Below are 16,867 nucleotides of genomic sequence, written 5' to 3' on the forward strand. Positions count from 1 at the left end.
AGAACAATTTTATAAAATGACTTGTGATCACAATATTTTGGTGATAAAACCAACACACATACTAAAATGTAGTTTTTTGCCTATTTTTTTTTTTTTTACAATTTGCCTTATGTTGTACTGACACAGAGGGGGGTCTTATGGAGATGGGATAGGAAAGGGCAAGTAGTGAGAAGTAAGTGGCCATGGCCTTAATTAAGGTAGAGCCCCAGGATTTGCCTGGCATGAAAATGGGAAACCACAGAAAACTATCTTCAGGGTTGCGAACAGTGGAGTTAGAACCCCTAACCTCACAGCTAACTTGCATGGTGAATGTAGAGTTTCTACTAGAAAGGAGAAACTAGAGGATATGAATAAACTGCTTAGTAAACATTTTGAAAGTGTCTGTAAACAAAACAGGGCCTTGATTTTCTGCAATATAATGGTAAATAATCACACACTATACTAGTAGATATACCCCTACAAGAAGATTACTGTTAACCTCATGACAACACCGTATAACAATGGTAAACGATCACACATTGTACCAGTACATATAACCCTACAAGAGATTACTGTAAACCTCATGAGGACACTGTATAACAATGGTAAACAATCACACAGTATACCAGTAGATATACCCCTCCAAGAGGATTACTGTAAACCTCATGCGGACACTGTACAACAATGGTAAAGAATCAAACAGTATACCAATAGATGTACCTCTCCGAGAGGATTATTGTAAACCTCATGAGGACACTGTATAACAATGGTAAACAATCACACAGTATACCAATAGATATACCTCTCCAAGAGGATTACTGTAAACCTCATGAGGACACTAACAACGGTAAATAATCAAACAGTACACTGGTAGATATACCCCTCCAAGAGGATTACTGTAAACCTCATGACAACACCGTATAACAATGGTAAACGATCACACATTGTACCAGTACATATAACCCTTCAAGAGATCACTGTAAACCTCATGAGGACACTGTATAACAATGGTAAACAATCACACAGTATACCAGTAGATGCCACCCTCCAAGAGGATTACTGTAAACCTCATGAGGACACTGTATAACAATGGTAAACAATCACACAGTATACCAACAGGTACACCTCTCCAAGAGGATTACTGTAAACCTCATGAGAACTCTGAATAACAATGGTAAACAATCACACAATATTCCAATAGATATATCCCTCCCAGAAGATTACTGTATACCTCATGAGGATACAATGGTAAACAATCACACAGTATACCAATAGATATACCCCTCCGAGAGGATTACTGTAAACCTCATGAGGAGACTGTATAACAAACGTAAACAATCACACAGTATACCAGTAGATGCCGCCCTCCAAGAGGATTACTGTAAACCTCATGAGGACACTGTACAACAATGGTAAACAATCACACATTATACCAATAGATATACCCCTACAAGAAGAATACTGTAAATCTCATGAGGGTACTGTATAACAAAAATAAACAATCTCACAGTATACCAGTAGATATACCCCTCCGAGAGGATGCAACCCTCCAGGAAGGTTACTGTAAACCTCATAAGGACACTGTATATCAATGGTAAACAATCACACACTATACCAATAGATACTCCCCTACAAGAAGAATACTGTAAACCTCATGAGGGCACTGTATAAAAATGTATTGGCTAACTACTTTTTTTATGGTTACGGAGACGCCAAGATGCCAGAATTCAGTCCTGCAATAGTTCTTTTATGTGCCAGTATATCTACCAACATGAGGCCTACGCATCTGAGCTCCTTCAAATACCACAGGATTGAGCCAGGATCAAACCTGCCAAGTTGGAGTCAGAAGGCTAGCGCCTCAAACATCATCATTATCATTATTATAAGCCCAGCTGAGGACATTGTGATTTACACAACTGGTGAGGAAATAACCCACATACTTTACAATGAATGTATGAACTCAGCTAAAAAACCAACAAAGCTTTATTATCTTTACATAAAACAAAATGAAACACACAAAAAATATTTCAAATATTTACAACTAAACACAATTAATTGCTTTTTTTGTGCAGGAAGTTTCAAAGCGACACTTTTCCAACAAGTTTTCTCGGCTTCTGTTTAAACAAAATTCACAATCTGTATAAATTTCACTTAATATACTTAAGTAAATCTAATACAGTAGATTCTCAACTATCCGCTGTGTGAAAAGAATCTTTTTGCAAGTTGCTTTACGTCGCACCGACCCAGGTAGGTTTTATGGCGATGATGGGACAGGAAATTGGTAGGAGTGGGAAGGAAGCGGTCATGGCCTTAATTAAGGTACAGTCCCGGCATTTGCCTGGTGTGAAAATGGGAAACCACGCAAAACCATCTTCAGGGCTGCCGACAGTGGGGTTCGAACCCATTATCTCCCGAATACTGGATACTGGCCGCAATTAAGCGACTGCAGCTATCGAGCTCGGTGTGAAAAGAATTAAGACAAGCTCCAAGTACTGTAATCTTTACTGCTTGACTGTACATCACAGCCTCTCACCTCACAAACAGTTGATGTCAGAGTTCAGCTCAGTTTAATAAGCGAGTGCACAGTTCTATCATTAGTTTCTGTTACAGTAGTGCTGAGGCATATCTGAAAAAACATAAATGTGTAGTGTTAATGGTACAGCAAAAGCTGGAAAGAGTATGTAAACTTGAAGAAGGCAGTTCTACACAGCATGTCTGTGACTTACCGTGTAGGTGAAACGATAATCCAGGATTAAAAAACCACCCAAAGGAAAATAAGTTTTATGACAAACTCATCCAAGGGCTTGTCAAGCAGAGGAGAATGAAAATGTCTACTTACTCCAAAATAGACAAAGCCACGTTGAAATGTTTTCAAGAGAAATCTGCAGAAGGCATGCAAGTATTTGACGTAATATGCACCAAATCTTGGGGACTGACGACACATTTTATAAACAACTATTAGATACTGTATATTGAAGTAGTGATGTAAATATATCTTAAACTTGAGGGTCATCCAAAAATTTGTGTCATAATAGCGTCATGTAACAAAATGTGCGGCAGAAGTGTGACCTAACAAAAAATCCAAAAATTCGTGTCATAATAGCGTCATGTAACAAAATGTGTGGCAGAAGTGTGACCTAACAACCGTGCAGGCAGTGATGTTTTTTTTTTTTTTTTTTTGCTAGCTGCTTTACGTCGCATCGACACAGATAGGTCTTACGGTGACGATGGGATAGGAAAGGCTTAGGAGTGGGAAGGAAGCGGCCGTGGCCTTAATTAAGGTACAGCCCCAGCATTTGCCTGGTGTGAAAATGGGAAACCACAGAAAACCATTTTCAGGGCTGCCGATAGTGGGGTTCGAACCTACTATCTCCCGAATACTGGATACTGGCCGCACTTAAACGACTGCAGCTATCGAGCTCGGTGGCAGTGATGTAAGGTATGGTTGGATGACCAGACAATGTAACCTAGCAACCGTGCAGACTGTGATGTAACGTATGGTTGGATGACCAGACAATGTAACCTAACAATCATGCAGGCTGTGATGTAAGACATGGATGGATGACCAGACAATGTTACCTAGCAACCGTGTAGGCTATGTCTTATGGTGGGTATTACTCCATAGGGAAATTTGTCATCGTTCTTTAATGTAGCAAATTGCTTTGTCAATACCTATTTCAACTTCCTTAGGATTTATCTTCGGTTTCCCTAACCCCAATTAGTGCAGATAATTGAGAGTCTACTGTAATGCTAAAACCCAATGTTTAAAAACGCTCATGTAATAAGTAATTGTATTTACTTATTTTTCTGACAATGACCTAGAAGAAAAAGTCGCATTTTGAAACTAGATCCCGCAATTTGAGGTTATATAGTCTTAGAAATCAAACTACGTCAGGTCCTTTCTGAGCTATTTTTGAATTAATTTGATGGAGAAGTTGAAGCTCTTTATCATCCTTGGACTGTTCAGCTACTATATCTAAAATATGTCGTAATTCACACCTAAGTTTCAAAACACTACTAGGATCATTTTTAGCAGATATGCAAAAAATGTCCCAAAACTCTAATGTTCGAGATGGGCGCAATTCTTCTGAAAAATCATTCACTGCATCTAAAAAGAAAAAGAACCATTACAAACATGCTTTGAACAGCATTAACAAAAAATTCAGTCAAGTTGACAATAAAGCAATTTATTGATTCTAACTGTAACCTTTACTACGGTGGTTACACAAAACAAGTAATAAACACAACAAAGGAGGGAAGTAAGAGCAAATACACACTATCAGAAAACACTGTACACTCAGAGAAACATCACCTGCCTACGCGGATCTCAGCCAACAAAAACATAATACGAAATATCAGTAGGGCCAAATAGTGGATAATAAACCAGGAAAGTGGAAACAGGCAGGACCTACCGAGGGCATGGACATGGCTTAGATTGCAGATTCCGAAATGAATCCATGTGATCCTTAAATTTGAAAAATATTATTTACAAGTGAAATTTTACAAATACATTCCGAACAAAATCCACCAAATTACAACTTACGAACTATAAGCTCCGTGATACACATATCTTAGAAGTTCTTTGATAATGGGCTTCACTACGAGTTTCAAACTTCAAACCAACTATCCAACTAGTTACAAATCCAGTAGTACAATGCAAGTTAGTAGGTTAAAAGCAATTACAATTTACAGTGAAGTGAACGTATTCTCCTAAACTCGTACATCAAGTGGCACTGAACTACCAGAGGCAAACCCCAAGGTAAATGTATTAAATTACAATCTACATATTTAGTGAAATAAGAAATGGGAATGCCTCGAAAACAAACTGGGAACCCCAGCAGAAAAGCTAAGGCGTCGTAAATAATTAATTTGGCGAATCTAGGTTAGGCTAGGGCAGACTCCTATACGAAATAGCAACCGAACATTACGGAAATTTTAACCGGAATGGAAAGTAAGAGTGCTTACCCGAAGGTGCGCCATTCCGGAAACGAGGCGTCGCACACGACGTAGACCAACACAGACTAAAGGCAGATCAGGCCAAGACAAGACCGAATTATCGCGAACACTGCCTCGCTCACTATATATAGGAAAACTCTGGCCTTGGAGTAGCCAATCAGAATGCACGAGTCCGCCCATCCTCTCCTAGGTTCACCAATCACAATTCCTACTCCCGTCGCAAACTTTAACTAACATTCTCGAATACACACGTTCGCGAATCTTCCATTTCCAGAATAGTTAGAAAATTCCTTCTAGAAAACATAACCCACAAAAGGCACACACCCTGTTCAACAATTTTCTAGATACTTCAAAATCAAAATCAAATCAAAATCTCTTTATTTGCAAATGAGGTGTCTACCTCGGTGGCAAATGGTACACTAAAATACATTATTGTCAAGCACTAAATATTAAATTAACAAGAGAAGAAAATTTTCCTATAATACAATATTATACAATTTACGTTAACAATGTTTTCTATTAAACACACAGCTCATCCTTAATAAATTTATATTGTTTACAAAATTCTACTTATAATATCTCCTGTACTACTTACAAATATAGTCAACTGATATACAGTATGTGGAATTACTTAAAATGATACTATACAACTGGTATAAGATTAATATTTACATTGCATTTATTTACTTATTTACTTTTTTTTTTTTACCCGTTCTGGAACCTAAGTAGCATAACGACCTGCTGCGTCTTAACCAGAGCCCCTTTTACCACCACTTTTCAGAGTTCCTGAAGGGCCTTCACAGCTACCGTAGCGGTCCCAGGGCCCTCGAAGTCCCCACTGTACTTCACCCCTACAGGCATTCCCCTACTTTGGCTGTCCAAACTCCTTAGACCAGGGGATGGAATTAATTTATTCACACACATTTTTTAATTTACAATAACCTGCACTGGTCGAATGCCCTCTAACACTTCATTTATTTTCTCTGTTGCTGTTTATTCTCTTCTTGAATATCTGTACAGATTACTTCCAGTAAGTACAGAATTGAAATCTACTATTTACAAATACCTGTGTTACAAATATTACACAGTACAGGTTAGGTCATTACAAATAAAACATTATATCATACTTCACAAATAAAGTCTTCAAAAACACTTTCCACTTCACCTATATTGTTCACCTGTGACACTAACAGCATGCTTAACCCTCAAGCAAGCGTTGTGACACTTGTGGAACATAACTGGTGTTGAGAGGTCTGGGAGACCGCACATGTTTAATGCTGAACAAGGTTTATAATTTCTGAAAAAACATCATTAGATTAACCATTGTGTGTTTAGTTATTATTAATTCTAATCATCTGTCCTAACTTCACAAAGAAATAACTCTATATGGAACTTGATGAACAAAATTTCTGAAACAAGCAAGAGATATGGTAAGGACATCAACACTAATAAAATGAAATTTATGATCATCAGTAAGAACAACATCCGAGGCGTGAATCTGTTCCTCAATGGAGCAAGTATAGAGAGAGTTTCACAGTATCTGTACCTAGGTACCATCATTAGCGAAGCATGGGACAATTCACAAGAGATAAAGTGTCACAATGGAAAAGCGAAGAGTGTTTTCAACTCAATGAGCTCAACCTTCAAGAATCACGACCTTACCATGGATGTGATACAAATTCTTATAATTTTGTTAATTAGCACCTATTCAATACAATAAAAACGTAATAAAAACTTACATATTTATTAAGTTGTTGATATGGTACATGTTTTGCTCCTTTTTCGTGAGCATCATCAGCCAATTATTATTTACTTAAGGTTAAATAAGATCATGAATCTATTCTATTGGATTAAGATTATGCTTGTAAACCTGATTGACAAATCTCATAATATTTTACAAGTCATATAACAAAAAAATTATTTCTTTAAGTTAAAACATACTTGTCTAAAATCTATCTAAGTCTAACATTTTATTGACGAAACTCATCTGGCGAACATCCTTTAAAATTATTTTAGAAAACCTTTTGAGATCTGGCTAATTGTATTGATTCAATATTGCTTGACTTATAGTTCTCAAGAGGCTAGGAGTAACACTAGACAATTACGCAGCAGAAAGAAAAATATAACAACAAGCTCAATTTGGAACATACAAGAACAATTCAAATTCTACATCACATTAGAAAGTGTTTATTCACCAACAAGTTTGTTCATGAATAATATTCTCGTAATGACAACATAAAATTAATGCCAATACATTTTGTATAAATGTTACTCCAGCAACATCGAGAACAAGTTAAATGTTCACAACATAGGCAATTATCAACTGTAGAAAATTGTTAATATAGTTAAAGTCAAGCAATATTGAATCAATACAATTAGCCAAATCTCAAAATGTTTTCTAAAATAATTTTAAAGGATGTTCACCAGATGAGTTTCGTCAATAAAATGTTAGACTTAGGTAGATTTTAGACAAATATGTTTTAACTTAAAGACATAATTTTATTGTTATATGACTTGTAAAATATTATGAGATTTGTCAATCAGGTTTACAAGCATAATCTTAATCCAACAGAATAGATTCATGATCTTATATAACCTTAAGTAAATAATAATTGGCTGATGATGCTCACGAAAAAGGAGCGAAACATGTACCATATCAACAACTTAATAAATATATAAGTTTTTATTACGTTTTTATTGTATTGAATAGGTGGTAATTAACAAAATTATAAGAATTTGTATCACAAGTAGATCTTCAAAAAATGAAATTTATAACCTGCTTACCATGGATGCCAAAATGCGGCTCCTTAAGTGCTATGGGTTTTAAGTTCTCTTTTATGGTGTGAAAACATGGACCCTTACAAAAGCCACCACTGCTAGACTGGAAGCATTTGAACTCTGGCTATACAGAAGAATTTTGAGAATAACATGGACTCAGAAAGTTACAAACGCTGAGGTTCTACAGTGGGCTAACAAGAGACCAGAAGTGTCATAAACTACAATATTTTGGGCACATCATGAGGAATCAGAAAAGATATGTATGAACTGCTTCAACTTATCCCACAAGGAAAAATAGAAGGAAAAAGATCTCCTGGGTGAAGAAAAATTTTCTGGCTCGATAAGCTTAAAACCTGGTTCAACAAAACATCTGCAGAACTGTTCTGAATTGCAATGGATAAAGCCAGAATAGCCAAGTTGATCGCCAACATCCGAGGCAGACAGGCACGCTAAGAAGAAGGCAAAAGCACTTATTAAAAGGTTTTTGTAATATTACGTAGTTAACGTCTACTTCAATCAAGTATGTCAATTTTTTTTTTCAATTTGCTTTACGTCGCACCGACACAGATGGGTCTTATGGTGATGATGGGACAGGAAAGGCCTAGGATTAGGAAGGAAGCAGCCATCGTGACCTTAATTAAGGTACAGTCCAAGCATTTGCCTGGTGTAAAAATGGGGAAACCACGGAAAACCATCTTCAGGGCTGTCGACAGGGGGGTTCAAATTCACTATCTCTCGGATGCAAGCTCACAGCTGTGCGCCCCTAACTGCAGGGTCAACTCGCCCGGTGAAACTTATTTCACAGTCATTCAAGGAAATACTTGTTAAATTAAACTGTATCCTACTCATGACACCAAGGTGAAATGTGTAAATATGTTATTTCCACATTCACCTCAATCAAAAGCTACAATATCATTTAACCTGAAGATCATCTGTAAGTACGAAATTGAGCCATGTTCACTTTGTATGTAATCAGTATCGTCATTGTCAGAATCCTCTACGCCACTGGTGCATTCATCCAACATCGCTAATATTTCATCTCCAAAAGAAGCCCAGCCAATACACAACTTTGATGGTCCTGGTCTAGCCAGCTATAGTTATAACTTCAAAACTATTTTTGTACAACAATAAAGAAAGTATCACCAGAACAGAAAACATAAATAACCGGCGTTGTGAGGTCCAGCGGACCACTCGAGTTATGTAATTAGTACAATAGAGCACATTCCGATGTTATCGCAACAGCTGCCTGAACCTAACTGAATAGTCTGACGGTACTGGGACTGCCAGGGTCATTGCTCAGGCCAAACAAACAAAACTGCAGGAGGTCCCAGGGACCTCACGACGCTTGCACCTTAATAACAACAGAGAGAGCAAAAGTAAAATACAATCAACAAACTTAACAAAACTAAATCTCAAACAGATTACATAACTCACTATACCGTGCAGCAATTAAGGCAGAAATTTCATAGTGTTTAAAATTTTTGAAAATTGAGTCATATGCGCGCACAAATATCTATGTTACATTCCCTATATATTGAGAAATATATATTGGCAATAAAGATGATTGTTGACCGCGGGACATGGCTACGCAAGAGAATGAAACATAGACTTTTGTTCTGTAAACCAACAGGTTTAGAAGTGCACGCGCTCACTCATTCGCAAACAATGGATGCATACAGAGGAGAATAGTGTTATTTTAAAGTTTTAGCCTAATTATAATGATTTGATGCGTACAAATACTATTCCATTAAATATAAAACATACTTGAACTTCTTTCTTTACAGTGGTTAATATTTTCTTAGAAAATAATTACTGTGCTTTTAATTCTGGTACTTCCAACACAATCATTTGCACATCTTTATACAGTAAAACCTCGTTAATTCAAAGTCGTTGGGATTCAAAAATCGAACTTCGAATTACGTGATTTCGAATTAACCGCCAATTCGCAATTCAGAAGTACCAACCCTTGCCGCGTTACAAAATATTCTAAGGCCCGTTACTGCATACAGTTAACCTTGATTCAAATAATGCACTTGGATATCTCACTGGCAAACATAACCTCACGCAACGAAATAAAGAAAGAAAAAAAGCACGATTCAAAGACGAGGAGAAATCTATGCTAGCTCCTATGTAAAAGTGCTTTATTAATTGGATTACTATACTGTAAGCATTTTAGATGCCTTGTATTTACACAGAAAGTACCCGATGCCCTTAAAATCAAACTTTAATATAACTATCCTTGTACGATTTCCCGCCATGGCACTTCTGTCGTACTTCAGAAATGTAAACACTTGCCGCGTCACAAAGTATTATAAGACCCATTAATACATGCAATCACCTCGATTCACAGTTTAAACCTTTCAAATACCATGGAAAAAACATTCCGAAATGTACCCAACAAGGTGCATTTACAGTGTTTAAATAATGCACTTGGATAAATCACTGACAAACATAACCTCACGCAACGAAAGGAAAAAATCACACAATTCAAAGACGAGTATAAATGATGCCGGTTCCCCTGTGCAAATGCATTATTTTCTGGATTTCTGTACTGTTCGCATTTTTAGATGCTTTGTACTGGCATGGAAAGTGCCCGACGCCATTAAAACATTGTGCCTTATCGAACTTTCCTATGACGAGGGGATAAAGTTTCTCGCTTCCATGTGCATTGCAACGCACTACTATGACTCCCACCCCCACACTTGTACGATTCTCCGGCTGGCACTTTCTCCTTTAAAACCATAAGACCGTTTGGGGCTCACATTAAAATAAAACAATGCAGTTTCACCGGCAATGACAATATTGTGCGGTGCCTACGAATTTATTATATGAGCCACGTTTTTTTGTCACCTGTCGGCATCGCCAGTGTTCGCGGATTCTGTTTCTCCGCACACTGCCTGTTGCGTGATATTACGACGTTCCTTAAAAGGTTGAATACAAAAGAATTCTGATTTCATTCAACTTAGCAATCATGAAGCGTACTGTAGACCCACCGAAATGAGTGTAAGTGCAGAAAGCTACCCCTCCACGTTCCGGAACGCGCGTTCTATTATGATAAGTTGAGGATAAATTTCGAGTTGAAATTACTCTGTAACATACCATTGTTTTAAAATGTAAAGGCAGTTTTGAATTAAAAGTCTTAATTTCGGTAATGGGTCCGACATTGTACTTCGAATGACAAATTATGCGTATTTCAAATTAAACAATTTAAATAACATGCAAAACTGTATCTCACGTTTCCGGGAACGAGAGCTTCTTCGAATTAGGTGGGATTTTGAATTAACCGATTTCGAATTATCGAGGTTCTACTGTAATAATTATTATTACATCATCTGGTTACACATTAACAGCAAAATTTGAAAATGTATAACAAATATATTCAAATTGATATACACAGAAAATAATCAATAATACCAACACTGTAAGTTATATTTTTCAACTCACTTGTAGTTTATATTCTGATGTTATTCTGTTTTTTGGTTTACATAAAAACTATGATACTCCTTCAAGTATTTTACCATATCCTGAAGATCCTTCTTTGTTTCCTTTGTAATCGGCAAGACATCTAAATACAACGGAACAAGGTCAAAAATTGAAAAGTCTCGCCAATGATAACATATATTGGTGTCACAACTGAATAATACTGGAATGGTATTATTGTATTGTGCGATTTTCTAACGTATACACCACTAGGCTCATCTTTAGTAAATTTTATCCACACAGCCTCTGAGATTTTTAGTTCCTTATTCTTCATGATACCCCTGGTCAATGGTTCAAAATTTTTGAAGTCAATTCTATCTATCTCTACTATTTCATCGTTTCTTGATATAAAAAGTTTTCTGCTCTGCAAACTGCTTGGTTGAAAGTTTCACATATTTCCAATCAGAAGGAATGTGGACTGTAGAAACCTTTTCCTGTTTTTCAATTAATGCGAAGTCTGTCACATGGTAAGAAGCTGTGTCCCGAACAGAGAAATTTTTGATGAACTTCACCAAAAAATCCTGAGGTAACAAATTTCCTGAATAGTACAAGATGCAGCCAGTTATTATTTTGTCCTACGCATTGATCGGACCACACAGTAAGTTTTCTGCTCTGCAAACTGCTTGGCTGAAAGTTTTCATTGATGTGTTTTAATAAACAAGATACTATTTTTGTTGATCCTCTCTTCCCACTTGTTTCATTCCAGAGATAGAAAGTTACTTCATTTTGTTCCGTGTCATGTATAGCAAAATTGTAGGAAGACAGCTGGCGTTGGTAGTACATGGATGAATGCGTGAGTGTAGGGCAGAACAGAACTTGTTGCAGATCGATACATTTTTTTTTTTTTGCTAGGGGCTTTACGTCGCACCGACACAGATAGGTCTTATGGCGACGATGGGATAGGAAAGGCCTAGGAGTTGGAAGGAAGCGGCCGTGGCCTTAATTAAGGTACAGCCCCAGCATTTGCCTGGTGTGAAAATGGGAAACCACGGAAAACCATTTTCAGGGCTGCCGATAGTGGGATTCGAACCTACTATCTCCCGGATGCAAGCAGATCGATACAAAGCACAGTTACATTTTCATTCCTTTTGGCTATTTCACCATCGCTGTGCATGGCTTTATACGCTTGATCGGCTTTGTAATGGTGCAGCATAGTATCAGTCTGTATTTTTTTCTGCTCTTCTTTTGTTTGAGCAGCGGAGAGCCTATTTTCAGATTCATTTCATAAAAGTTTGATTGACAGTACATAAGGCTTACTTCAGCCTCAAGGTGCATAGATAAAGGCTTTGTACATTTTAGCTAATGTTAAATCAGGTGATAGATACTCTTTCTCAGTTTTGTGTCGAGAATAATGGCAGGCCTGCCTAGGGAAGCTGTTAATATCTTCTGTAACTTTGTTTTTGATTTAATCTTTAACAGAGTGAAGACGATTGAAATGCTTGCCCCTCTGGTCTTTCGGAACACTGACCCCATCTTTCATATTTCTCTGCAGAGTTTGGATAAGTCCGTGCAAAATTGAAAATGTGTGCATAAGGGTAGTTTTACAAACTTGCAGAGAGCCTAATCTATAACGAAATATAGTTCTTTTTCGAGAAGTTACATCTGTTAGTACTTTCCTTCGTCTGTTAGGTTCCTCTAAGTCAAGATATTTCATTAAATAAAGGGTCTGTTCATCATAAGATAATTTATAAAATTTCAGGAAATAGGACAGTTTTAATTTGCAACTCAATTCTTTACACCCAGACCTCCTACATTTACAATCGAAATTATCTGTTGGTTTCTTACGTTCTTCTACATGCTTACCTCTTTTACTGGTGTAAGCTTTCCCAGTGTCCTTTAATTGTTTACGTTTCACATCTTTCCACTGACTGGGGTCACTTTTCCTTTTTCTGCATCTGTTTTCGTGAACTTGTGTACACTGCTTGGGGATAACAGTACATAACGATCACTACTATCGTCTGATTGCATGACTATGATGTCGATGAGAAACTAAATAAACTCAGTAATATAAGACTGAACACACCAGAACAATCTCTGGACTAGAATGTGTTCATTACATTGCATTCAATTTGTGACACTGTCGAGCGCTCGCGCGGGAAACGATGTAACAGAGACTTTTGTTCCATTATTTTTCAAGTGCATTTCTCGTCACAATTTCCGGAATACTATAGCCATCTGTTGAGATATGCTCAAACTACCTGCAAATACAGATCCAGGACATATCATAGATGTTTGTTCTGTGAATATCTCAAATGCCACAAAAATGCAACTTAGACGTTTGTTCGCGCATATGACTCAATTATAGAATGTACTGAAACATATGCTCTGGCTATATAATTAGCCATCTATGTTGATAGGTGGCCGGGAAGATATGTCAGTTCGCAATAAATATTATCAATAACATAAAAGCCGTAAAGATAAAATCAGTCTTTTTAAATTTCATTCTACTTTATTTGCTGACATGACAATTGTTCACTACCATGTGGTTCATCCATTTTACCAAATTATTATCGGCCACTTTCAAATAAATTTGCACTGAACTGACTATCTAATAAGTCTTTCATTCCACCGAAGTCAGACTTGTGCCGAGCGGCAGTGTCACGAAAACCCAGAGGGACAGTTGTTGTCACCTGTATTTAAAACTATTAAACATATCTAAAATTATTCGTTCAGAACACATCATTCTCTGCAATTTTGTAATATCTACTCTGTCCCAGTTTTGTATGAGTTATGAACTGCATATTTGGCAGTATTCTCTTTCCTCATTGTTTTGCAGCCTCACTCAAAGAATTCGGCATCCAATGACTTACATTTTGTCAGGGTTTGTAGCGTTGCTACCATTCAGAGAACCAAGACATTGTAAGAATGAAAGGGAAAACAAAGCAATGGTCAGCAGTCCAATGTATCGACAGCATAAAGAACTGTAACACTCTCTGTTTACCAGAAGAGGTATGGAAGTATTTTTAGGATATGGCAATTCATTCATTATGAAATTGAAGCCTGAGCACTGCCTGGGCTTTGTATATGGTACTAAATAATGGAGTGCAAGTAACAAGCAATGGGAAGAAACAAAAGAAAGTAACACATTATATCATGTATAGAATGATAGGAATATGAACAGGATAAACAAAATTTTTTGCTTGCTATTTGCTTTACGTCACACCGACATATATAGGTCTTATGGCGATGGGATAGGAAAGGACTAGGAATGGGAAGGAAGTGGCCATAGCCTAAATTCTTTGCCTGGTGTGAAAATGGGAAACCATGGAAAACCATCTTCAGGGCTGCCGACAGTGGGGTTTGAACCCACTAACTCCCGATTACTGGATACTGATTGGAACAATAAGTTAATTTATTGAATTCACCACCTAATCAATACAATGTCTTGTCTTGGTTGATTTACTTTGGCATGTTAACTAAAATGGTACATGTTTCGCCTTGAATTTAGGCATCATCAGCCATTATCTTAACCCTAAAATAGAATCAGGCACCTGATTTACAAATACATGAAATAAAACAAATTTTATAAAAAAACCTTGGAGAGACTTAAACTAAAATTAACATATGGTAAGAGACTTGTAATGAAGTTGGTTTTAAGGATATTACAAAGAGTGGGGAAATAAACAATTGGTGAAAAAAGTAGTGATATTGACATTAGAAGGCTTCTATTATAATAAAAATGAACAAAGCAACAGTCTGTTATGAACGAGAGATAGGATTGCTAAAAAAATTATGTTGGCCGACCAGCGGTTACAACGAAAAAGACAATAAAAAACGTATTTAATAAATAATGTAGAATAAAATAATAATGAAATATGGTCAAGTGACCAGCAATTATTTGTTGACAAGAGATAAGTCGAAAGTCGATGGCATATGGTGATGTAGTTCAGTTTGATAAAAAAATACGAAGTTGAAGAACAATGTTTAAATAGGACCTTTATGGACCATCTCAAATTGATGCAATGCTGCAATGATGTTAAGAATGTGGGTTGATTGACATTCTAGTCGAAACGGAAGTGTGACAGTTGAATCTGTAAAAGGAAACCAGAAGCATGTTGTTAATTGAGTGAAAAAATTGTAATGAAATGTTTAAGTGAAAATTGTGTATACTTACCATTAGACGATGGTGAGGGTAATTTGTTATGTTATTAACACATTGAAGACGGCCATATTTGAACGTTCTATCCTCCAGAAATCGCACGATTTTTAACACTTTTAAAAGTTGTTTAACGGTAAGGTAAAGCGATGGTTGTAAAAACCGTTGGAATAATTAGAAAGACCTGACTTTCCTCTTCACAAAAATATGTTTTAATTGTTATAATAGTGCATCTGTTTATTTTTTATATATTTATGAACATGGTATGTTTATTTATTTATTTATTTATTTACGCACGAAGCACAAGATACAGCTACACTGAGCAAATTTCACTTGCACTGTCAACAGACTATTTAACAAACATAAACTTTCGTAATAAAATACAACAAACAACAAAATATAACAAGATCAGGTACACATCCTACTAATAACTGTCTAAATCGAAAACCATGAGAATGTCCATGTTCATAGCCAAGTCGTCGTGGGTCAAGATGGCGGTATAATCCCTTCACATCAACTTATCCTTAAGATACTATTTACACACCTCTCGAATACACTTTTATTTGATGCTATATCAAGCTCTTGTCTCCTATTAATATTGTTAAAGAGTGTTGGGAGGCGGATTAGGAAAGATCGTTGAAGTACTGAGTGCTGAGTGTGGGGAATGAGGAGAAGGTCTTTGGTTCTGGTAGAGCGGGAAGGAACGCGGAGAGAGAAGAGAGAAACAAGATGTTCCGAGCGGTAATGTCCATTTTAGATCTCGTGGAGGAAACTCAGGTCAGCTACCTGTCGCCTGATACAAGCAAAAGATTTTTTTCCTGATGTTGCTATGGATACTAGTCAGGTTAATATTTTGAAATTTTGCAAATATTGAGAACAAATCAACTAAAACATGCTACTGATATATACATAGTCTAGCCTACGAGGTCATTTGGCATGGGTATCATAGTTTACAAGCAGTAATTAGCTTTAGTGTGGAAGGCCTTGAAACAATCCGGCATACACAAACCAATACCACAAATGCTGCAGAACCATCGCGTTTCCCTCCTAATTCTCTTTTCATTATTCTTTTGCCCTTTATCTGAACATACTTTACAGTACCTAGATGCATACTGCTTTCCTGTGGTGGGCAGAATCCTTTCAGCAAAATACCTCCCAGTCAGTCGCGCAGCAGAATTTGTGATATTACTCACGCTGGGTACTGGATTGTCATTGCCTCCCATTTCCACGAACTTATTTGCTAATTCAATCATAAAGCCCTCTAAATGTGCTTTCTTTGGATTTGAACGTGTTTTCTTGTAAATTATGAAGGAATTTACAATAGCCATACAAAAGGTATGGAAAAATACTTTTTTCCACCATTTCACTTGCTTACGTTGGAATGGATAATAACTAAGGAACTGATCCCCATAATCCACTCCAGTTTTATTTTTATTGTAATCTAATACTAGATCACGCTTTTCTTTGTTTATGTTTCCTCCCTTACATTTTACTTGAACACTTGTCATTTTTGCCTCGTGTCTTGACGAAAGACAATAAACATCGGAAGCCGAGTCTTCCATAAGAACATCCAATATG

At 36.8% G+C, this 16,867-nt stretch overlaps 1 protein-coding gene across 3 annotated transcripts in view; it reads right to left on the reverse strand.

Annotated features, from left to right (window-relative positions):
* Nucleotides 1–1,947: 1,947 nt before the first annotated feature.
* Nucleotides 1,948–16,867, reverse strand: part of LOC136866601 (GTP-binding protein 10 homolog) — a 126,219-nt gene continuing 111,299 nt past the window's right edge. For 2 of the 3 annotated variants that reach the window (XM_067143714.2, XM_067143713.2), the window contains one exon: nt 1,948–4,087. In XM_067143714.2, coding sequence (XP_066999815.2) covers nt 3,861–4,087 — 227 coding nt within the window. In that variant the 3' untranslated portion in view covers nt 1,948–3,860. The remainder of the gene's footprint in view (nt 4,088–16,867) is intronic. The other variant, XR_010859567.2, reaches the window with a different exon arrangement.

This window comes from Anabrus simplex, chromosome 3 (assembly GCF_040414725.1).
Source record: "Anabrus simplex isolate iqAnaSimp1 chromosome 3, ASM4041472v1, whole genome shotgun sequence".
Classification (NCBI taxonomy): domain Eukaryota; kingdom Metazoa; phylum Arthropoda; class Insecta; order Orthoptera; family Tettigoniidae; genus Anabrus; species Anabrus simplex.